The 19,227-nt window shown below is 35.0% G+C and overlaps 3 protein-coding genes across 3 annotated transcripts; all 3 read left to right on the top strand.

Annotated features, from left to right (window-relative positions):
* Positions 1 to 205: 205 nt before the first annotated feature.
* Positions 206 to 931, top strand: GCK72_012645 (uncharacterized protein; the record flags this gene model as incomplete). Its single annotated transcript, XM_053729277.1, has 3 exons — positions 206 to 263; positions 352 to 425; positions 776 to 931. 3 exons carry the CDS (start codon positions 206 to 208, stop codon positions 929 to 931), a joined length of 288 nt encoding a protein of 95 aa, XP_053584049.1.
* A 2,542-nt stretch (positions 932 to 3,473) lies between these two features.
* On the top strand, positions 3,474 to 9,857 carry GCK72_012644 (uncharacterized protein; the record flags this gene model as incomplete). The annotated part of the gene is made up of 8 exons (XM_053729276.1): positions 3,474 to 3,526; positions 3,656 to 3,929; positions 4,022 to 4,240; positions 4,323 to 4,433; positions 5,898 to 5,963; positions 6,010 to 6,300; positions 8,699 to 8,837; positions 9,754 to 9,857. The coding sequence occupies 8 exons, from the start codon at positions 3,474 to 3,476 to the stop codon at positions 9,855 to 9,857; spliced, it is 1,257 nt and encodes a 418-aa protein (XP_053584048.1).
* Positions 9,858 to 9,879: 22 nt separating this feature from the next.
* On the top strand, positions 9,880 to 18,500 carry GCK72_012643 (uncharacterized protein; the record flags this gene model as incomplete). Its single annotated transcript, XM_053729275.1, has 15 exons — positions 9,880 to 10,011; positions 10,057 to 10,205; positions 10,251 to 10,524; positions 10,606 to 10,824; positions 10,909 to 11,019; positions 12,478 to 12,543; positions 12,590 to 12,880; positions 14,557 to 14,695; positions 15,476 to 15,538; positions 15,658 to 16,076; positions 16,122 to 16,270; positions 16,316 to 16,589; positions 16,686 to 16,904; positions 17,012 to 17,122; positions 18,423 to 18,500. 15 exons carry the CDS (start codon positions 9,880 to 9,882, stop codon positions 18,498 to 18,500), a joined length of 2,694 nt encoding a protein of 897 aa, XP_053584047.1.
* Positions 18,501 to 19,227: the final 727 nt, after the last annotated feature.

Below are 19,227 nucleotides of genomic sequence, written 5' to 3'. Positions count from 1 at the left end.
TGTCATAATTTTAACAGTTCCCGTCATAAAATTTCAATTCCAAAACCATATTTTTAACAAATGATTAATAATTTTCCCTGTTTCCATGAACTACTTTCAGCACTTTCAATTTTTTCACATTGATATTCCGTTTAAAATCTCGGCCAAGCTTTTTTTTCCAGAAACCCTCTGTGTCAAATCATAAAGTTCTCTAGTCTTTCAATCGATGACTTTTGGTCAAAATGCAAATATAACCGCCGAAAATAATGTGATCACTTTGAATGGTAAGTTAATATAACTCTATATTGTTATAAAAAGTTTCAAAGCAGTAACTTTAATAACACTATACTGAAACATGGTTTTTTTTTCCAGATTCCGACGAAGAAACGGAAGACAGCAATCCATTAAGTACAAGTAGTTCCAGTGCCTCCTTGAATCTGTGTATGGTAAGTTTTTTGTTTTCTATATATAATTAAATTTGAACTAAAAATATGCTATATATCTGAAATTCCCCTAACTAGAAAATGTTGTCAAAGTACACAACAAATTTGTCCACGTGATTTTGCAAAAAAAAAGAAGTTGACTGATTCGATGATGATGCAAACTACCCTCAATTCGGTAATCCGATGAAAAAGGAAGAGAACGGAGAATAGAGAAATACTGGTTGTTTGGTTGGGATGAGGTGGTCTAACTTTTTGAATCAGAACTAAGGCCACCTAAGCAAAATTCCAACCCAAACTGCACCAGTCAGCTCAAATTAAAAACTTTTAAAAACAGAAAAAATGTAAACTTTCAGGCCTGCGGATCCGAAAAAGCCTCCCACCACTATGGAGCTCTCAGCTGTGTCGGATGTAAAGGATTTTTCCGTCGAGCACTTCTCAAGGCGGATCAGTTGGAATGTGCGGCGAACGCAGAGTGTACAGTTAGTGTTTTGCGTGAGTTTAAGCATTGAGAGTCATTCGTTATGACGAAAATAACGACAGAATGTTTTTTTTTTCGAAAAAGTGGTCAGCTAGGTGTCAGACAGCACAATATGTTGTGTCCATAATGCGGCATTCTATCCAATGTTCCATCAGTTTCGAACAAATGAATAAGACGCACTCTCTGACTCGTTCGATCACCCGTAGGCACACGAAAAAAGTTGACCATCTCCGATTTGCCTATAATTTTGATCAAAGATAGTATCAAGTGTCTTCAGCAAACTGGGGTACTTTTTGGCCGGGTCCGTCACCTGGGTATCTAGGAAAATCAAAAAATCGATATTTTTCGAAAATTTTTCCTAAGGTAGTTAGGTATGAAATCTCAACGGGAAGTTATAGCAGACACTATTTTAAGCATTTTTTGTGTTCAAAAGAAAAATCCAGCTCAACACCTTCATTGTGAGAATTTTCAAAATGTGTGAAATTTTCGAGATTTTTTCATGAAATCGTTTTTATCTCGGCAGTGACACGAGAAGACATTATTTTTTATTTTAAATTCGAAATCTACATAAAATTTAATATCGGAAACATGCTGTCCCTACTCGTAACTCTAGATCCCAAGAACGTTTTTTTGGGGAAGAATGAGAAAAACTGCCATTTCAATTTTCAAGTCCTTCCAGTAAATCGGTTTTGATGTTTCAAAATAATGGTTTTTTGAAGTTTTTCATTTAATCATGCTAATTTTATTCAGTTCCGGTACAATTTTCGATGATACCACAAAAATTTTTTGATTTCTGAAAATTTTCTCCCGAATTGAATCATTCCGACTGAAATGTGAAGGATAGCATTATAAAATCAGGAGAATATAACTGGAACATTCTTTAGATTCATAAAAAACTTGATTCCCACTGTCGGCTCACCTGCTACCTACGCGTTCATGGTGAAATTCAGCGAAATTTTCAACTTGGAAAGTTGGTGCAATGGTACTTCATACTTGCAACGTTATTTGACAGGGAATTGCGATGAATATGACAGGAATAGTGAGAAAACTGTAAAAATTGATAGATTCAGCAAGATTTCCAAAAAAAAAGCTTTAAAAAATTAGGACTCATAAATGTTCAATGGTATGACCTTTTTATGGATATCAGGAAAAAACTTTTCACGTTTCTTTTGGAAATCTTGCTGAATCTATCAATTTTTACAGTTTTCTCACTATTCCTGTCATATTCATCGCAATTCCCTGTCAAATAACGTTGCAAGTATGAAGTACCATTGCACCAACTTTCCAAGTTGAAAATTTCGCTGAATTTCACCATGAACGCGTAGGTAGAAGGTGAGCCGACAGTGGGAATCAAGTTTTTTATGAATCTAAAGAATGTTCCAGTTATATTCTCCTGATTTTATAATGCTATCCTTCACATTTCAGTCGGAATGATTCAATTCGGGAGAAAATTTTCAGAAATCAAAAAATTCAATTTTTTCGAAAAAATTTTTGTGGTATCATCGAAAATTGTACCGGAACTAAATAAAATTAGCATGATTAAATGAAAAACTTCAAAAAACCATTATTTTGAAACATCAAAACCGATTTACTGGAAGGACTTGAAAATTGAAATGGCAGTTTTTCTCATTCTTCCCCAAAAAACCGTTCTTGGGATCTAGAGTTACGAGTAGGGACAGCATGTTTCCGATATTAAATTTTATGTAGATTTCGAATTTAAAATAAAAAATAATGTCTTCTCGTGTCACTGCCGAGATAAAAACGATTTCATGAAAAAATCTCGAAAATTTCACACATTTTGAAAATTCTCACAATGAAGGTGTTGAGCTGGATTTTTCTTTTGAACACAAAAAATGCTTAAAATAGTGTTTGCTATAACTTCCCGTTGAGATTTCATACCTAACTACCTTAGGAAAAATTTTCGAAAAATATCGATTTTTTGATTTTCCTAGATACCCAGGGGACGGTTGATCGATGCTCGATTGACTCAGAGAGTGCGTCATAAAAACTAAGTGAAAGAAGGCACTGAATTAACGCTTGATGAGTTTTGAAAACGTGAATATAAATTAGTTGAAACAGAAATTTTGTACAAAGTCGGCGGCAAAACTGGAAACACTTTCATAATCGTTTAAGTAAGAGTCACCCGTTTTAGAACCGTCAAGAGTTGATTAATTGCCATCCGACCGGTTCTAATATTGCGAACAACTTGAAACGGAAAAATATGCATTTTGTTGCGTTTTTTATTAAATAAAAGTGTCAATATTTTTAAAGGTTTTGTGCAGTTCTTACATTTGAGGGACTTGTTTTAACGATTGATGCGTTTTTAGCACGTGAAGAAAAGAACGATCGATTTAGAAACGCCAGTTTCAGAACCGGTTTGACTAAAAACTTTTAAAATAGAACCTTTAAACAAATGATTTCAATTCACAGTTGATACAAATAATTCCCAAAAAAGTGGATAATTAGTTGTGATTGAGACAGTCATAATTCAAGAAGTTCTGGAAACGGAATAATGACTATAATCGGTATACTGAATATCTTTTCCAAATGTATCAATTTTCAGAAAAAATCCAATGCAGGAGTTGTTGATTCAACAAGTGCCTTCGAGAAGGGATGAATCCTGCTTGTGAGTAATATATTTTTCTACCCATTACTTTCGTAGTACGGTAGAATAATCTCATTCTTTTTTTAATAACCCTTTGAAACCTTGAAAAGTTCAATTAGTCATGGTCCCCCAACTAATTTATTATTTCAGTCATCTTGGAAACGGGCTTGTCGAACGGGCGCTCAATGAACTCGTAGCGGTTTACAGGGAGTATGGGATGAGAGAAGAGGAAATAGTCTGTGTGAATGCAATGATTTGTTTGAATCCCCTGGCGAAGGATGTGTCGGATTCACTTTTTGAGAAGATAGTGGAGTTGAGAAATCGAATAGCGGATTGCTTGTTTTCAATTGTCAAGGAAGTTAGGTTAAGCCCCACACCGAATGTTTGCTATGGGCATATTCTGTTGTCATTGGCCACTGTTACGGTTAGTTATTTATTCAACACTTCCCGGATCCATTGTAATAATCACAATCCCAAAAAATAAAACGACTTCTTAAATCAGAAAATTTCTTTCAGGAACTAGCCAACGCGATGAGCGAAAATCTCCAATTCGCTCAAACATTTTCAAATCAAGGTGAAATTCCTCTGTTGACTGATCTGTTCGGATGCTTCACTGTTGAACCATTCTTCAAGGAAGTCGATGAGTTGACAGCGTTGAGTCTGGAAAAGGCATTGACTGAGAAGAAGGAGATCAGTACGCAGACTGATCGGGTGCCACCTCCGAGGGCTTTGCTGGTGAGTGGTTTTGATTTTTTTTAATTTCGCAGGTGAAGAAAAATCACGAGTAACTTTTCCAAATGATTATCTGAAATTGTAGAAACGGCAAGCAACAATAGACGAGGAGAGTGAAGAACCTGCCCGACAGAATTTCCGACTTTTACAACCACCGAACAATTTTTATATTACGGAAATGTTGGATGATTTGAGAGTGAGTTTACTTTTGGGCACATATTTGTTCATTTTTGTTTTGCTGCATGTGTTAGTTAGAAAAGTAGAAGCCATGTCCAGACTCCAAAAAAAAATAACTATTACCAATCAAAGCTTCTAACGAATTTTTAAGGTTGCTGAAACTGATTCACATTATTATTTTGCAAATTAATTTTGCTGCCGTACTAAGACAGATATGTAGGTCATGAATTTATAGAGAATTTGAAACATACAATACCAACAGAACACATCAATTTTCGAAATTTCTAATGAGAATAGTATTTGTTAAGAGTAGTTGATGGATTGTCCTATTTTAACCTAGAAATTTGTTGGGGTTACCAATTAATCACTCAGAAAACTGAAACAATTTGTAGAGTTAATGAAACTGCTTTTCGAAGCTAAAATAATTATGGATGGCACAAACGCTAACAGTTTTTGAAGAAACTCTTTTGAAGAATTTGAAACAGATAAATTCAGTTAAAAGTGATAAATATATGTGAATCACCATTTTTTGTTTACAACTTTTATAGACCGACCCGGGCCGATTGTTTTTCTTGAATAGTTTTTTTTCTCATAAACATCGTACCAGGTTTATTAATAACTCAAAACGGAGGTATTTTAAATCATCATATATGAAAAACAAGAACATTCTTGCAAACAAATCACACGAGCCAATACAGGCTTGTCCTCCTTCGTGTTGTCCGGTCCAGACCAAACCGGGACGAAAGCGATTGTTGCTACCGTGGTTTACTCCTGGAATTGGTTTTATTTTTATGGAGGACAATTTAAAATCTGTTTCATAACTTTTTCAAATCTGGAGAAGTTACTGTGTCACCAATATCTTCAATTTGAATCAGATCAACTGGTTTACAGTTTCACACAGGACATGACTAAACAGATAGATTGTGGTTTTGCGGAGCTAAAAAATTCGCCATTCTTTTTCCCGAATTAATATGCAGTTAACTTGCAGTTAGACTTTCTCACTCAGTCACAAGTTTCCTTATTGTATCAATTTTTGCACAACAAAATAGATCGCGTCCATTCAGTAATACACGTTTGTAGACTTATGTGGTTCACTTGAAACGTTAAATATTGTCATGGAGCAGTACAAAGTTTTTTAAGATTATATTTATTTACTTTTCTCTCAATTCCTGCTCCGTATTCAGTTTCACAGTTTTGTTAAACCTGGAAAAGTTATGGTGCCAACAGTTAGTTGTTGCTTAACGTTTTTGACAATGTAGATTAGCCGGTTTACTGTTTCTGAACTTGTTTAAACATGTAACTTAAATATTTTATTTTACTGTTAAAGTAATTGTTCTTCAATCTCACTATCAGCTCTAGGAATTCAAAAACTTACGAGCAAATTGTTCGGCTGAAAGTACTATGCATGACACCCTATCCAACTCTGTCCCCTCTCCCCTCTTTTCCCCCATGTTAACCCCTCCATCTGTTTGCTCGTTTCCAGGCACCCTCCTCCTCAATTTCCCTCTCCTCCCCAGATGAATACCATCCCACCAGCACTGCACCAATGGTACTTGTATCATTTCATCTTATCTCGAAATTCCCCATTTTTTCAGAACAATCACGCCGAGAATCATCTGATGGGTCTGAATTATGATGCATCGACAATACAGAATGGTGTGAGCAGTAATGGAGTTGCTCATCCTCCTACTGTACCTACAGTACCACCAGTCGCTGCGAGACCAATCTACGATCAGCAACCATCGTGCTCCAATCAGAATCCGTCTACATTTTATAACTTCCCCCCTCCACCCGGTTACCCACCTCTTAACGCTGGTTATACTCCAAATATCAACTATCCTCAACTCTATCAACAACCCCAATATTACAATTTTCCCGCTCAAAATGTAGATCAAACTTACCCATATTCTCAAGACATTCCCCCACCTCAACCATATTTCTACAACCAAAACCCTCAAAATTATCCACATCATCATAACAATTTTCAGAATCAATACGCGTCTTGAATAGGCTTACTGTATTTCTTTTTGTGTGCTCTTTCACTTTTCCGGTGGCATAATTCGTTCCATTCTTTTCAACACTTTCCAGATGATTTTTACGTGTAACTCTTTCTCTTTGATTATTGCTAATGTTTTTCTTTTATTTGCGTAATGAATGTTTATCTAATTATTTTCAAACAGACATGGTCGGATTGGCCTACCCATAAATTAAACATTATTTTTGACTATATCAGTTAAATTTTTTGCTCAACTAGTGTAACCCGATAGTGTTCGAAATTTTTTTTTAATTCTTAAAATTTTAACATTTTTGGTTTCGATCAAACAATAATTTTCAGTTTCATTTAACCGAGAAATCGAATAGCGGATTGCTTATTTTCAATTGTCAAGGAAGTTAGGTTAAGCCCCACACCGAATGTTTGCTATGGGCATATTCTGTTGTCATTGGCTACTGTTACGGTTTTTAATCTAGACAATTAATATTATAATCATTATCCCCAAAAAAGAAAACGACTTCTTAAAACAGAACATTTTTTTCAGGAGCTAGCCAACGCGATGAGCGAGAATCTTTAATTTCGATCGAACAATAATTTTTCAGTTTCATTTAACCGAGAAACTGAATAGCGGATTCCCAATTGTCAATTGTGAAGGAAATTAGGTTAAGCCCAAAACCGAATTTATCTCATCGACCCGGATAAAGAGCTCCGTTCAGAGGTCACACTTTGTTTCATTGAATCTCCTGATAATTCGGTTGAAAGAAGCGGCAGTTGGGAACTCAAATTTTTATTGAGTTCACTGGTATAAAAAGCTTTTGCTAGTTTCTTTTGGAGGTAGTCAGAATTTCAGTTTTTCGAATAAAATTTACCTATTCAAAATTATAATAAATTAATGAACATAATTATAATAAATTAATGAACACGAATGAGTCACATGAACAGATCATGCTGAGTGAATCGAAGAAAAAACGGTGCAAAATAAACAAATTTAATTTTTAATTGCAATTAGTTTGTTCGGGGTAATTTTATTATCACTGTTCGTTGTTTCGTTTTTTTGTTACTCATGAGTTACAAGATTAGTTCTTCATGAGTGAATCGGAATGGAAAATGGTACAATATCAAAAAAGTTGAGGACTAATACCATTTTTTGGAGTCTCATTATTACTGTTCCATAAAGCAGATTTATTTTCATGAATGAGCAAAAAATCTGATACAAAAGTTGTTTCATTATTCAGCTGAATAAGCTCATACATTAATTTTTGGCTAGAAAGTAGTTTCTTTTGAAGCATGTCAGAATTTCAATTTTTAAAAGAAAATTCACCACTTTAAAGTTATGGTAAGTTTAAGAACATAGTTATGCATCAGTCAAATCGAAATCAACCGTTTAAATTTTGCTGTTCCATAAATCCTATTTATGGACAAAAGTTATTTGTTTATTAGTGGGTGCAAAATTATTCTCCTATTAGAATGAACATCCGTTAATTTAAAAATAACTCCGATAAAAATATTATTATAATTTTAGCCGTTCCCGTCGTAAAATTCGTAAAATCTCCGTTCCCAAACCACGTTTTAGCATTTGATCAATAATTGTTCCACTGTTTCAAGAAACCACTTTCAACACTTTCAATTTTTTCACACTGCTTTCGTTAGTATACTTTTTTTCCAGACCCCCGGTGCCAAATCATAAAATTCACTAGTCTTTCAATCGATGGCTTCTGGTCAAAATGCAAATAAAACCGCAGAAAATAATGTGATCACTTTAAACGGTAATTCCGCGTTACCATCTCAATAATTAAAAATTTCTAATCAGTAATTTTAATAAAACTATACTGAAACATGGTTTTTTTCATATTTCGATGAAGCAACGGAAAACAGTAATCTGGGAAGTACAAGTAGTTCCAGTGCCTCCTTGAATCTTTGTATGGTAAGTTTTTTGTTTTCTATATATAATTAAACTTGAACTAAAAGTATGCTACATATCTGAAATTCCCCCTAACTAGAAAATGTTGTCAAAATACACAACAAATTTGTCCACGTGATTTTGAAAAAAAAAGAAGTTGACTGATTCGATGATGATGCAAACTACCCTCAATTCGGTAATCCGATGAAAAAAGAAGAGAACGGAGAATAGAGAAATATTTGTTGTTTGGTTCTGAATCAGACTTCTGAGGAGGTGGTCTAACTTTGAAGAAATAAAGAAAAACAATTCAACCCATAATACACCAGTCTGCTCAAAATAACAACTATTAAAAACAGAAAAAAAAGTAAATTTAAATAAATAATAATTTCAGGTCTGCGGAGCCGAAAAAGCTGCCCACCACTATGGAGCTCTCAGCTGTGTTGGATGTAAAGGATTTTTCCGTCGAGCACTTCTCAAGGCGGATCAGTTGGAATGTGCGGCGAATGGAGAGTGTACAGTTAGTGTTTTGCGTGAGTTTGATTTGGAGTTGGGTGTGTGTATTTTGGCATCAACTAAAACATCAACGAACAAATTAGTGAATTGAAAAAATGCAGGAAGGAAATGAGTTATTTGAAACGGTAGTGTTTTAGGATTTGGTTTGAATTTCAACTATTTATTGGAAAAATGGTTTTTTCGTAATTGCGCTCTAATGAAATTGTCTTGGAACACATTATTTTCAAATCATCATTGTCGCGCTTCTGTATATACTAATCCAATGTTCAATCAGTTTCAAACAATTAAATAAAAACAAACTGAAACAGAAATTTCGTACAGATGGGCCGAAAAACTTCGTAACGCCCGTTTTAGAATAGTCAAATAGAAATAGCAAGAACTGACGACTTCAAAATATAGATAATCAACTGTCTGTAAGTTCGACATTAATTTTGATCCGATTGGTTCCAATTTCAGAAATAACTTGAAACGGGAAAAACGCAGTATGATTCGTTTTTTATTGAAACACTGTCAATAATTCATTTTTCAAAAAAAGTGGTTAGCTGAGTCAGAAATCTCTATATTGTCAATATGGTTTTTGTGGAGTTTTGCGGGAACTGAGTCAACTTTTGATAAATTTTCGAAAACGTTAATAAAAACTGTTATAGTTGAAACAAAAACTTCGTCTATAGTGAGCTGGAAATTGGCGGTTTTAGAACCGTCCGTTTTAAACCGGTATAACTAACCGTTTCCTAATGTATCGATTTTTCAGAAAAAATACAATGCAGGAGTTGTCGATTCAACAAGTGTCTTCGAGAAGGGATGAACCCTGCTTGTAAGTATTTAGTTCTTTTTTTCATGTGTAGTTCGTGAAGTACGGTAGAATAATCTCATTCTTTTTTAATAACTCTTTGAAACCTTGAAAAGTTCAATTAGAAAAGTCCATCATTCCAGTTGTCCGCCCGAATCGAGACGCTCCTCCAAAACCACGTAAACCCGCAACTACCGTAGCCTCATGTGACCTAACTGATCGTGGACATTGTGGAGACATCGATTAGTTTGAAGGGGAAACGAACGGAAATGAGATATGAAGCATATCGAATGGCTGGAAATGATGAGTTGTGTGCGATTGCGTATAGGAGATTGATTGCGGCTATTGATTGGGTGGAGAGCTTATCGCCATTGTTGGGACACTTAACGGTGGATGATAAGGTAAAAAAAGAAAGAGTTGAACTACAAACTTCACCAAATTTTCAGATAGCACTCATCAAATCCTCCTTCGCTCCCCTTATGGTCTTCAACTTCTGCGCCAGGACCGCTGAAGCCTGCCAAGACGAAAACGTGTTATGCCTCTGTAATTTTGCATATGTACCGAGAAATATCTCTAAACTATATAAAGACACATAGTAAGCCATCTGGACTGTTTTCCCCCAACTCATTCTTCATTTCAGTCATCTTGGAAACGGGCTTGTCGAACGGGCGCTCAATGAACTCGTAGCGGTTTACAGGGAGTATGGAATGAGAGAAGAGGAAATAGTCTGTGTGAATGCAATGATTTGTTTGAATCCCCTGGCGAAGGATGTGTCGGATTCACTTTTTGAGAAGATAGTGGAGTTGAGAAATCGAATAGCGGATTGCTTGTTTTCAATTGTCAAGGAAGTTAGGTTAAGCCCCACACCGAATGTTTGCTATGGTCATATTCTGTTGTCATTGGCTACTGTTACGGTGGGTAATTTGTACAAGAAATATTATAATCATAATCCCCAAAAAATGAAACGACGTCTTGAAACAGAAAGTTTCTTTCAGGAGCTAGCCAACGCGATGAGCGAGAATCTCCAATTCGCTCAAACCTTTTCGAATCAAGGTGAAATTCCTCTGTTGACTGATCTGTTTGGATGCTTCACTGTTGAACCATTCTTCAAGGAAGTCGATGAGTTGGCAGCGTTGAGTCTGGAAAAGGCGTTGACTGAGAAGCAAGAAATTAGTACGCAGACTGATCGGGTACCACCCCCGAGGGCTTTGCTGGTGAGTGGTTTTGGTTTTTTTTTTCAATTTAAAATTGAGCAGTAATCACCTATAATTTTTCCAAATGATTATCTGAAATTGTAGAAACGGCAAGCAACAATAGACGAAGAGAGTGAAGAACCTGCTCGACAGAACTTCCGACTTTTACAACCACCGAACAATTTCTATATTACGGAAATGTTGGATGATTTGAGAGTGAGTTTTACTTCTGGGCACATATTTTTTCTTTGGTGTTTTGTTGCATGTGCTACCCACCCCGATAGAATAGCATAGTTTCAGACAAATCTATAAGGTTGATGAAACTGGTGCCCACCATCAACTTATCCATAAAATAATACAGATAGTTCTGAAACTTATAGAGAATTTGAAACATACAATGCCAACAGAACATTTTAGTTTTTGAAAGTTTCCAGTTGGAAATAAAAATCTGGGAAAGTATGCCATTGATTATCCGATTTCAACTTCAAAATTAGTTTGTTGGGCTTACCAATCAATTACTCAGAACGTTGAAGTATAATTTTTAGAGTTAATTAAAAAGTTTTGCGGAGCAAGAAATTCTGGGTCCAATAGACGCTAACAATTAACTTGAATCTTTTACGGAGAATTTGAAAGAGAAAAAATTAGCTTTAAGTGTGTTACGAATAATAAAAGTAGTAAAGTTTTTTAAAAATTCGTCATGGAATCCCAAATGAAACATATTTGAATCTAACGTGGGTGACCTTTATATTTGTTTACATTTTTTATAGGCCGACCCGGGCTGACTATTCTCCGTGAATTACTTTTTTCATAAAGATCGTACCAGGTTTATTGATAGCTCATCATGATGAATAAAAAGTGAACCCTTGATTTACTTGACGAAATTGGGCAGTCTTCTATTTTGTGACAAACTTTATTTTTAAGAAGATTTGCTTGAAAACAACAAAAAAAATTTTCTTAGTGTCAGTATTGTAGTCCGTTTCATAATTTTGTTAAATCTGGAGAAGTTACGGTGCCACCAGCACTTATATTTGAGTATACTTCGTAGCAACGTATTTATACCAACTGGTTTACCGTTTCACGCTGGATCAACTATTTTTTTGTTCCGCGGAGCTAGAAAATAATTTATCCCTGAGTAATTAATTAACGCAAGTAGGTAACTCGACAATTTTTGGAGAATTTGAAACATCCAAATTTGTTTAAAGTACAGTAAAACACGATTATAGACTTATATGAATAACTTGAAACGCTAATTATTGTCGTGGAGCTATAACTCTTTGCAATTAGAGAGTGCTCATTAAAATGTGTCAATTACAAAAATTGAGCCCGTAGTTTACTTATGTAATTCGGACAATCCATTTTGTAACAAACTTTATCAATAAGAAAATTTGCTCGAAAACTAAAATTTCATATCTATTTACTTTGTTCTCATTGTCAGTTTTGTATTATGTTTCACACTTTATAAATCTAGAAACATTACGGTACCACCAGTGGTTGGTGGATTAAACACGGAAATTACTTGATTTTGTTGGTGATTTGTTGTCGAATCTCAATTTTAAAAACTCTAAAAACTTTTGAACAAATCGTTTTGCTGAAATGCAATGCATGAGATCCTATCCAACTCCGTCCCTCTTTTTTCCCCCATGTTAACCCCTCCATTTGTTTGCTCGTTTCCAGGCACCCTCCTCCTCAATTTCCCTCTCCTCACCAGATGAATACCATCCCACCAGCACTGCACCAATGGTACTTGTATCATTTCATCTTATCTCGAAATTCCCCATTTTTTCAGAACAATCACGCCGAGAATCATCTGATGGGACTGAATTATGACGCCTCTACGATACAGAATGGTGTGAGCAGTAATGGAGTTGCTCATCCTCCTACTGTACCAACAGTACCACCGGTCGCTGCAAGACCAGTCTATGATCAGCAACCATCGTGCTCCAATCAGAATCCGTCTACATTTTATAATTTCCCCCCTCCACCCGGTTACCCACCTCTTAACGCTGGTTATACTCCAAATATCAACTATCCTCAACTCTATCAACAACCCCAATATTACAATTTTCCCGCTCAAAATGTAGATCAAACTTATCCATATTCTCAAGACATTCCCCCTCCGCAACCATATTTCTACAACCAAAACCCTCAAAATTATCCACATCATCATAACAATTTTCAGAATCAATACGCGTCTTGAATAGGCTTACTGTATTTCTTTTTGTGTGCTCTTTCACTTTTCCGGTGGCATAATTCGTTCCATTCTTTTCAACACTTTCCAGATGATTTTTACGTGTAACTCTTTCTCTTTGATTCTTGCTAATGTTTTTTCACTTATGCGTAATGAATTTTTATCGAATTATTTTCAAGCAGACATGGTCGGATTGGCCTGCCCATAAATTAAACATTATTTTGGCCGGATGTGTTTACTTGTTTCCGATGACTAATCGTTTGTTTCAGTTTTGTGATATTTCGGAAAACCAATGAAACAGAAAATGAGTTTTTCTCAACTAGTCTAACTCGATAGTGTTCAAATTTTTTTCTTTTTTAAGCTTGAAATTTTAATATTTTTGGTTTAAATCAAAAAACAATTTTCAGTTTCATTTACCCATTTTCTCATTGACGATAACGGTAAAAATGCTCGGTATAATCCAAACCCGACTTTTCCCGTTTTTTTTGTAAAACTTTGTTTCATTAATTCTCCTGATAATTTGGATTTAAGCAAGCGGTGCAGTTAGGAACTTAATTATTTTGTTGAGCTCACTGGTATAGAAAGTTTTTGCTAGCTTTATCTGAAGGTAGTCAGAATTTCAGTTTTTCGAATAAAATTTACCTATTCAAAATTATAATAAATTAATAAACACAAAGCTCACTGGTATAGAAATATTTTGCTAGCTTCATCTGGGGGTAGTCAGAATTTGAGTTTTAAAAATAAAATTTACCTATTCAAAATTGTAATAAATTAATGAACACGAATGAGTTAGATTTTGGCTAGCAAGTAGCTTCTTTTGAAGTTTGTCAGAATTTCAGTTTTGTTAGAAAATTCACCACTTCAAAGTTATGATAAGTTTAAGAACATAATTATGCATGAGTGCATCGGAGAGGAAATTCGAACAAAAAACTGAAATCAGCTGTTTCCTGGAGCGGATTTATGTTCATGAATGGGAAGATGATCATTCACATAAATTTTTGAACATCCAATAATTGGTCAAAATGTAAATAGAACCGTCGAAAATATTGTGATCAACTTGAATGGTAAGTGAATTAAAAACAGAAATTTCAAAAAAAAATTTAGCCTGAAACAACAACTTTTTTTCAGATTCCGATGAAAAAACGGAAGACAGTAATCTGGGAAGTACAAGTAGTTCCAGTGCCTCGTTGAATCTTTGTAGGGTAAGTTTTTTGTTTTCTCCGTATAATTAAATTTGAACTAAAAATATGCTACATATTGGACTAGAAAATGTGACAACTGGTCAATACCACTCACCAAATTTGTCCACGTGATTTTGAAAAAAAAAGAAGTTGACTGATTCGATGATGATGCAAACAACCCTCAATTCGGTAATCCGATGAAAAGAGAAGAGAACGAAGGATAGAGAAATATTTGTTGTTTGGTTCTAAAAAAGACTTCTGAGGAGGTGGTCTAACTTTGGAGAAATAAAGAAAAACAATTCAACCCATACTACACCAGTCTGCTCAAAATAACAACTTTTAAAAACAGAAAAAAAAGTAAATTTAAATAAATAATAATTTCAGGTCTGCGGAGCCGAAAAAGCCGCCCACCACTATGGTGCTCTCAGCTGTGTCGGATGTAAAGGATTTTTCCGTCGAGCACTTCTCAAGGCGGATCAGTTGGAATGTGCGGCGAATGGAGAGTGTACAGTTAGTGTTTTGCGTGAGTTTGATTTGGAGTTGGGTGTGTGTATTTTGGCATCAACTAAAACATCAACGAACAAATTAGTGAATTGAAAAAATGCAGGAAGGAAATGAGTTATTTGAAACGGTAGTGTTTTAGGATTTGGTTTGAACTTCAACTATTTATTGGAAAAATGGTTTTTAGTAATTGCGCTCTAATGGCATTCTTTTAAACACATATTTTTTAGCATCATTGTCGCGTTTCTGTATCTACGAATCCAATGTTCAATCAGTTTCAAACAATTAAATAAAAACAAACTGAAACAGAAATTTCGTACAAATGGGCCGAAAAAACTTCATAACGCCCGTTTTAGAATAGTCAAATATAAATAGCAAGAACTGACGACTTCAAAATATAGTTAATCAACTGTCCGAAGTTTGACATTAATTTTGATCCTATCGGTTCCAATTTCAAAAATAACTTGAAACGGGAAAAACGCAGTATGATTCGTTTATTATATAAAAAGAGTGTCGAAAGTTTATTTTTCGAAAAAGTAGTCAGCTCGGTGTCAGACAGCTCAATATTATCAATATTATACTTTTTAACGTTCGATGAGTTTTGAACACGTTAATAAAAACTAGCGGAAATAGGAAAGTTGGACAAAGAGAACCTAAGACGATTAGTATTTCTAAAAAGATATAATTCAAGAAGCACTTGAAACAGAAAAATTCAACTCATGATTCTAGCATGTTGAAAAATTAGTAGCTTATGTGCTAGATATTTAGATTAATATCGTTTCCAAATGTATCAATTTTTCAGAAAAAATCCAATGTAGGAGTTGTCGATTCAACAAGTGCCTTCGAGAAGGGATGAATCCTGCTTGTGAGTATTTTTACTTCTTTTTTTCCTCACGCAAAACAGAACGGTAGAATAATCTCATTATTTTTTTAATAACTCTCTGAAACCTTAAAAATGTATATTTTAAAAGTCCACCATTCCAGTTGTCCGCCCAAACCGAGACGCTCCTCCAAAACCACGAAAACCCGCAACTACCGTAGCCTCATGTGACCTAACTGATCATGGCAGGACCACAAAAACACGTGAGGAATGGATGAAGAAGATGACAGTTGAGATGAGAACTATACTCATGACTTTGTTGAATATTGAGACAAAAGTAATGAAAGGAGACACTCAGCAGGAGGCATCGAAGTTATATCCACTCAAAGGGATTGATAAATTGAGGGATATTGTGGAGACACCGATTAGTTTGAAGGGGAAACGAACGGAAATGAGATATGAAGCATATCGAATGGCTGGAAATGATGAGTTGTGTGCGATTGCGTATAGGAGATTGATTGCGGCTATCGATTGGGTGGAGAGCTTGTCACCGTTGTTGGGGCACTTAACGGTGGATGATAAGGTAAAAAAAGAAAGAGTTGAACTACAAACTACACCAAATTTTCAGATAGCACTCATCAAATCTTCCTTCGCTCCCCTAATGGTCTTCAACTTCTGCGCCAGGACCGCTGAAGCCTGCCAAGACGAAAACGTGTTATGCCTCTGTAATTTTGCATATGTACCGAGAAATATCTCTAAACTATATGAAGATACATAGTAAGCAGGCTAGACCGATCTTTTCCAACTCATTCCATATTTCAGCCATCTTGGAAACGGGCTTGTCGAACGGGCGCTCAATGAACTCGTAGCGGTTTACAGGGAGTATGGAATGAGAGAAGAGGAAATAGTCTGTGTGAATGCAATGATTTGTTTGAATCCCCTGGCGAAGGATGTGTCGGATTCACTTTTTGAGAAAATAGTGGAGTTGAGAAATCGAATAGCGGATTGCTTGTTTTCAATTGTCAAGGAAGTTAGGTTAAGCCCCACACCGAATGTTTGCTATGGGCATATTCTGTTGTCATTGGCAACTGTTACGGTGAGTTACTACGACATTGATCAAAAACATAGAACAGTTAGATAACGAACCTAAAAACCAAAACGACGTCTTGAAACAGAAAGTTTCTTTTTTTAGGAACTAGCCAACGCGATGAGCGAGAATCTCCAATTCGCTCAAACATTTTCGAATCAAGGTGAAATTCCTCTGTTGACTGATCTGTTCGGATGCTTCACGGTTGAACCATTCTTCAAGGAAGTCGATGAGTTGGCAGCGTTGAGTCTGGAAAAGGCGTTGACTGAAAAGAAGGAAATTAGTACCCAGACTGATCGAGTTCCACCTCCGAGGGCTTTGTTGGTAAGGGTTTTTTTTTGGAATTTTGAAAGTTTTATCATTAAATTTAAACTTTGGGAGTCCATAAGTAATTGCGTCTAAATTTTCCAAATTATTATCTGAAATTGCAGAAACGGCAAGCAACAATAGACGAGGAGAGTGAAGAACCTGCCCGACAGAACTTCCGACTTTTACAACCACCGAACAATTTCTATATTACGGAAATGTTGGATGATTTGAGAGTGAGTTTTATTCTTGGGCACATATTTGTTCGTTGGTGTTTTGTTGCATGTGTTAATTGGAAAAGTAGAAAACATGTTTAGACTCCAAAAAAACAATAACTACTAAAAATCAAAGCTTCAAACGGATTTGTAAAGTTGATGAAACTGGTTTACATTGTCATTAGCAAATTAATTTTGCTGCCGTACTAAGACAGATATGTAGGTCATGAACTTACAGAGAATTTGAAACTAATCAATATCAATAGAATTATAGTAATTAGTTTTTTAATGTTTCCAGTAGGAAATAAAAATCTTGGAGAGTAGTTCTTCTCAATAAATAAATAATGCAAAACGTTGAAAAGAAACTTTAACTGTATGAAACTGTTTTGCGGAGCTAGAAGATATTTTTCACATGTAAATAATTAACTCAAATAGCTACCTCGATATCAATCTGTGAGCTCCGCCATCGACGGATACCTCAGATGGCCTCTTCTCAAAACAGTTTTTAATATCTATACCCCGTGCTCTTTCTACTCTGAGCACTTTTTGAGCTGACCACTTAAATTGACAATTATTCTCCATGAATTCATTAAAACGCGTTTGTCGACTTATGTGGATCACTTGAAACGTTAAATAACACCGTGAAGCTATAACTCTTTACAACTAGAGAGAGATCATAAAAATTTGTCAACTACAAAAATTGAGCCCTTAGTTTAATTGACGAAATTGGGCAGTCTTCTATTTTGTGGAAAACTTTAAAAACAAGAAAATTAGCTTGAAAACTGAAATTTCATATCTATTTACTTTTTACTCATTGTCAGTTTTGTATTCTGTTTCACAGTTTTGATGAATATAGAAAAATTACGGTACCACCAGTGGTTTGTCGGTTATTTCTACTCTTTTTGTCAATGTAGATTCACCGGTTCACCACTTTACTATACATGACTAAAGATACGAATGATCTGATTCTGTTAATTCGTTTGTGACATTATCTGTATTTTTAGTCAAAAACATATGAGCAAATAGTTTAATGAAACTGTTATGCATGACACTCTATCCAACTCCATCCCTCCCCTCTCTTCCCCATGTTAACCCCTCCATTTGTTTTTTCTTGCTAATGTTTTTCTTTTTTTGCGTAATGAATTTTTATTTAATTATTTTCAAGCAGACATGGTCGGATTGGCCTGCCCATAAATTAAACATTATTTTTGACTACATCAGTTAAATTTTCTCACTCAACTAATCTAAACCGATAGTGTTCCAATTTTTTTAAAGTTTGAAATTTTAACATTTTTCGTTTAAATCAAAAAATAATTTTCAGTTTCATTTAACCGAGAAATCGAATAGCGGATTGCGTGATTTCAATTTTCAAGAAAGTTTTGTTAAGCCCAACACCTAATTTATCTCATCGACCCAGATAAAGAGCTCCGTTCAGAGGTTACACTTTGTTTCATTGATTCTCCTGTTAATTTGGATTTAAGCAAGTGGTGCAGTTAGGAACTTAATTATTTTGTTGAGCTCACTAGTATAGAAAGTTCTTGCTAGCTTCTTTTGGAGGTAGTCAGAATTTCAGTTTTTCGAATAAAATTTACCTATTCAAAATTATAAAGTTTATGAACATAGTTACTCAGGAGTTATATAAATTTTATTCTAATCGTTCTAGTGGTGAATTTTGAGGATGGAAGCATGGAGGGGGTGCCGTTATAATACAGTTTTTGAAGTATATTATTAATCGATAAATTAATGAATAAATCGGAGGGAAAACGGTGCAATCCAAAAATTTTGAATGATCATTAGTTTTTTCGGAGTTGTCTCATTTTCACTGATAGATAAAGCATATTCATTTTCACGAATGGAAAACATTTATTGATATGAGAAGTTTTCTTATCTGCATCACCACAAACAGTAACTTTTGGCTGGCAGGTAGCTTCTTTTGAAGCATGTCAGAATTTCAGTTTAATTAGAAAATTCACTATTTCAAAGTTAAAAACGCAATTATGCATAAGTGAGTCGATTCGGAGAAGTTGCCAAAACAATACATTTTCCACTGTTTCCATGAACCTGTTTCAACACTTTTTATTTTTTCACACTGCTACTTCTTTTAGAATTATCCCATCTCTTTTTTC

This window comes from Caenorhabditis remanei, chromosome IV (genome assembly GCF_010183535.1).
Source record: "Caenorhabditis remanei strain PX506 chromosome IV, whole genome shotgun sequence".
Taxonomy (NCBI): Eukaryota; Metazoa; Nematoda; class Chromadorea; order Rhabditida; family Rhabditidae; genus Caenorhabditis; species Caenorhabditis remanei.
This window is presented reverse-complemented; position numbering and strand designations above follow the sequence as displayed.